General features: G+C 38.5%; 1 protein-coding gene across 1 annotated transcript; it reads left to right on the top strand.

Annotated features, from left to right (window-relative positions):
* Positions 1 to 2,987: 2,987 nt before the first annotated feature.
* LOC132305106 (uncharacterized) lies at positions 2,988 to 4,511 on the top strand. Its single transcript, XM_059802786.1, has 3 exons — positions 2,988 to 3,559; positions 3,654 to 3,831; positions 3,966 to 4,511. The coding sequence occupies exons 1-3, from the start codon at positions 2,988 to 2,990 to the stop codon at positions 4,509 to 4,511; spliced, it is 1,296 nt and encodes a 431-aa protein (XP_059658769.1).
* Positions 4,512 to 5,414: the final 903 nt, after the last annotated feature.

The following is a 5,414-nucleotide window of genomic DNA, read 5'->3' as shown; positions in this document are numbered from 1 at the left end:
TCATCGGTGAAAGTATGCAGGTCTTGAACTCGCGGTTCTGTCACTAGTGAAATAATGTTGGTCGTGAGCTCTTGGTTCTGTGTGGGAGGTTCAGGATATTGTTTCTCTTGCTGCAATCCTCATATACTTGCCGGGTGGAAGAACAAGTATGTAATATCCGTATTTTTTTTATTAGGAATATTTATTATTTAGTTGACTTTTTAAGGAATATTAGAGATAATAGGTTATTTTTAAAAAAAAAAAAAAAAAAAGTTGAAATTTTAAAGGGGATCCTAAATTAGCTCACCTACCGATATTCTTATCTTTATATTAGTTTTATTTTATTTTACTTTGTTTCCCTATTGCGTAAAAGGAAGAAATAAAACAAGGGAGAAAGAGAGAAACAGAAGTTATCGATACTTCCTACCTTCTGCAGTAGCCGGGAGAAGGAACGATGATCCAATCTTTACATAGGAAAGAAAGAGTTGCGTACTCAGGCAAGTTAATCTTGCTTTGTATACTTGTATATATTTGTAACTTTGCCTATAGCATGTGTTAACGTGATGATAAAAAAGAATAATTTCATCAATATGAATGGTTAACGGTATGAATTTTATTCCTTGTGTAATTAGAACCTAGACATATATATGATATGTTTATGTAGAATTATGGAATCTAATTGGTTGTAGTGTTATGACGATCATTATGGGTCATGGTAGTTACGTAGGACCTGCACGTGTATGTATATATGTAAGGGGTAAGTGGGTAATTGATTGGTATATATTATTATGTGGAATTATTTTAACGTGTTGTTACATAAATATATATATTTGGAAATTTTATAATGATCATGTGAATTAATAATTGATGTACTATGTTCATGCTGTTATATGAATACAGAATGGATAAAGGTGAATTACGATTTGAGGTCATGGCAAATAAGAGCTGAAGATCTTGAATTAATTATATTAAGTTTCCATGAATTTAATAAGTTGTAATATAGATTTTTGGGTCAACTTGAACTTAGAATGGTATCTAAAAGGTATATATATATATGGGTGTGTGTGTGTGTGTGTGTATGTGTGTGTGTGTGTGTGTGTGTGTGCATATATATATTCACTTTAATACATGATTAAGTGGATTAGCATATTAGCATGTGAGTAAAATTTATATATATATGGAATTAAATTGGAAAATGAAGTTTTATGAGTATATAAATATATACCTATTGAAATTAGTTTCTCTGTGGTACTTTAGAACCGTATTGGGAGGGACGTGTGATTCTCAGGCATTAATGGTGAGTAGTGGTGGGCCAACATCACAAAATAACATACTTAATATTTATTTTTGTTAGTTATTATTTGATTGAGTGATAAATAAGGAATATAAATAATATTAATGCTTCAAAAAAAATTATGAAAACTTCCAGAATATTATATTTTTATATACTGAACCTAGTTTTGTTTAAAGTCAATATTTTAAATGATATTTGGGTAGGTTTATCGAATTAAACCATGAAAAATATTGTTATTTTCTCAACACTAAAAGGAAGAGTACGGAAAAATTATTAGGAGTTAGATTCTGAAATTTTGCAAGGTCTTATATTTAATGTTAGACTTTATCCAGAAATTTTGTACTCTTACTAATTGGATCATTAGGGTTCTATTTTTAAATTAAAATGATATTTGGGTGCATTAACTATTAATTTGAATTATTAATTAATGATATCTTTCATAATTCATCATAATTAATAATTAATGGATGAATTTGGATTAGTCGGAGGGGTAGTTAGGGACTGACCCTATGATGACTTTTGGGTATGGTCAGGGACCTGCCTATTGGGAGTGCACTACCCTTTTATTATGGCCATGGGTCTAATGAGCCCTTATTGTGTGGACGTGATCAGAGATTATCTGGGGAGTAGACGTATAATCCAGCCACACGTGTGTTTTTGGTAGTCAGGGACTATACGATTCACACCACTTTATTGGACGGGAGCCCGGGGCTCATGTGAGATATACAGATTTATCAAAAATAAATGATGGTCATTGATTGCGTTTACAATTAACTGGAATATGCATAATTAATTAATGCATTTATTGAGTTGCTTATATATATGGGTAAAGTTAGCTTGCTGAACAATGATTGTGTTTAGCATTTCTTACTGAGCTTGTGAGCTCACCCCATTATCACATTTTAGGTGCTCGTAGAGTAGGAACGTGATGGAGACGCATGTCAAAGTCGGATTTTAGCTCGGTTTTCCTTTATTATGATTATTGTAATAAAGTTAATGTTTTATGAAACTTTATCGAGTTGTTTCAGTGGTAATAGATGTTTTGTTGTGTTAGATGGACTTTCACCTCTATTTATGGATTTGATTTATGTTTGTCAGACACTCATGTTAATAAATTGGATGATGGGATTCATTATAGTTATATTTTATGATGGATGTATGTGGAGAATTGGTGGAAGTTATACATCAGATTTTACATACAAGACAAAGAGTCTTTGTGTTAAAATTTGGGGTGTGACAGTTTGGTATCAGAGCCTGACCCAGCCGGAAGTGTGCCGACGGGGACGTCAGGCCTCCAAGGGGGGTGGATTGTGATGACCTTGTGGGCGAGTGTGCCGTGGGCGGGTGCGAGAGACACTGTCAAGCTACCACACTAGCGAGCTGCGGGTGTACAGTCCCACATCGCCTGGGTAGAGAAAAGGTGAAGTGCTTATATGTAAGTGTGTCATCTCCAATTGGTATGAGGCCTTTTGGGGTGAAGCCCAAGAGTAAAACCGTACGGGCTCAGGCCCAAAGCGGACAATATCATACCATGTGGTGGAGTGGGTCGTTACAGTTTGGTATCAGAGCCTAGGTTAAGAATTACCTGGCTAAATGAAGTGATAGTAAGAATAGGAGCATATACTTATACGAATTTTTGCTCTCTTACCATGCTCTAGTTTAAAGTATAAGTTACTTGTGAGACTTATCACTGACATTCTTTATTGGAAATAGGATGTCAGGAGCTAGAAGAGGCAGAGGACGACCTGCTAGAGGCAGAGGTCAAGGAGGTGCTGGTCGTGGTGGTGTTGACCATGATAATGTTCTATTGGAGGATGAACCTTATGCGCCGAATCCTATGATTGGATTTATCAGAGATATACGCAAATTGGGAGCTGTTGAATTTGTCGGACCTACTGATCCACTTGATGCCGAGAAGTGGATTGAAGATATGGAAAAATATTTTGAGATGATGGACTGCATTGAGGTGCAGAAAAGGAAGATTGGTGCTTTTCTTTTATCTGGTGAGGCACGCCAGTGGTGGCAGTCAGAGACCAGGATGGTTGTGGACATTACAGCTATGACCTGGGATGATTTTAAAACTCGGTTCAACGACAAATACTTCCCACTATCAGTGAGGGAGAAGAAGGCAACTGAGTTTATGCAGTTGGAACAGAATAATGAGATGTTAGTCAGTGAGTACGAGAGGACGTTTACAGAGCTATCCCGATTCGCTCCTCACATTGTTGCAAATGAGTTGCACAAGGTTAGAAAGTTTGAGCGAGGGTTGATCTCTCATGTGAAAAAGTTTGTGCTGGGTCATCGTTGTGATAGATATGCTAAAGTGGTGGAATGTGCCATGGCGGTAGAGGAGAATAATATCATTGCCTTTTAAAAACAGAAAGAGCATAGGGCAGAACAGAAAAGTAAGGGGGCTAGCAGCTCTCAACAGAATCAGAGCAGCTTTCAACAGAATCAGAGGGATCAGCAGCAGCAGACTCAGAGAAACTGGCAGGGTCAATCTTAGCAGAGAGGGAGACAAGATTGGCGAGCTGGGAAACGTCAAAGAGTTGGTGAAGGTGAGCAAACCAAGGCTTTAGTAACAGCCACACCTCATGATGCACAGCTATATTAGTTCAGCGGGTATTGCTACAATTATCGTGAGCAAGGACATTTGGCTCGTAATTGTCCCAAGCCTCACAAAAATAACTAGCAGAGAGGCCAGGCACCACAACAACACGGACGTGCAAGGTTTAATGCAGTTGTCCCGGATGGGAGACAGGACCGTGCACCACCAGCAATGGAAGGTACACTTACTGTTTATGGCAGTATAGCTAGAGTACTATTTGATTCAGGTTCTTCATATTCTTTTATTGCATTATCATTTGTGGAGACACTGGGATTAGAACTTGGACATATGAGTAATTCATTATCTATTGTAACTCCACTCAAGAGCGCGACGACACTTGATAGAATATGTTGTGCTTGTCCTATTATAATTGGGGAATTGGAGTATCCTATTGATTTGATAGTATTGCGTATGAGAGACTTTGATGCTATACTGGGTATGGATTGGTTGGCTCGATATCATGCTCAGTTGGACTATTATAAGAGGATTATTGTATTCTCAATTCCGAGACAGTCACTTTCTCGATATAAGTGTGGAGAGTTCGAGGGCACCATGACTATGGGATTTCTCGCCCACATTGAGGTGGTTAAGAAATGTGTGACTATAGAGCAATTGCCTACAATGTCATAGTATGCAGATGTGTTTCAGGATATTCCAAGTTTGCCTCCTAGGAGGGCAATGGATTTCTGTATCGACCTCACTCCTGGTATTTCACCTATCTCTAGGGCACCCTACAGAATGACGCCAGTTGAATTGAGTGAGTTGAAGAAGCAAACTCAAGAGTTACAAGATCGGGGGTTTATTCGACCTAGCACATCACCTTGGGGAGTGCCTGTTCTATTTGTCAAGAAGAATGATGGGTCACTCCGCTTATGTGTTGACTATCGTGCACTGAATAAGGTCACTATTAAGAACAAGTACCCATTGCCACGCATTGATGACTTGTTTGATCAACTCAGAGGGGCGCAGTTGTTCTCTAAGATTGACTTGAGTACAGGTTACCATCAGCTGAGGATTAGGGAGGAAGATATTCCCAAGACTGCCTTCAGGACTCGTTATGGCCTTTATGAGTTCTTAGTCATGCCTTTTGGGTTGACTAACGCCCCGGCAACTTTTATGGATTTGATGAATCGAGTGTTTCAACCTTACTTGGATAAGTTTGTTGTGGTATTTGTTGATGACATTCTGATATATTCCAAGACTAAGGAAGAGCATGAGAGACACTTGAGCATTACACTTCAGACTCTACGTGAGCATCAACTTTATGCTAAGTTTGAGAAGTGTGACTTTTGGCAGGAGCAGATTCAGTTTTTGGGGCATGTGATCTCTAAGGATGGAGTTTCAGTAGATTCTGCCAAGGTGGAGGCTGTGATGAGTTGGAAACGGCCTACTACTGTCACTGAGATTCATAGCTTCTTGGGACTGGCAGGATACTACAGGCGTTTCATTAAGGGTTTCTCCAAAATTGCTGCAACTTTGACTCGTTTGACTCGGAATGATGTGAAGTTTGTTTGGGACCACCGCTGTGAGCAG

The sequence above is a fragment of the Cornus florida genome, unplaced genomic scaffold (genome assembly GCF_030987335.1).
Source record: "Cornus florida cultivar Cherokee Brave unplaced genomic scaffold, ASM3098733v1 CherokeeBrave_3.0.0_Hap2_Chr04, whole genome shotgun sequence".
NCBI lineage: Eukaryota > Viridiplantae > Streptophyta > Magnoliopsida > Cornales > Cornaceae > Cornus > Cornus florida.
Note: the sequence above shows the minus strand (reverse complement) of the source record. Positions and strands in the feature narration are given on the sequence as shown.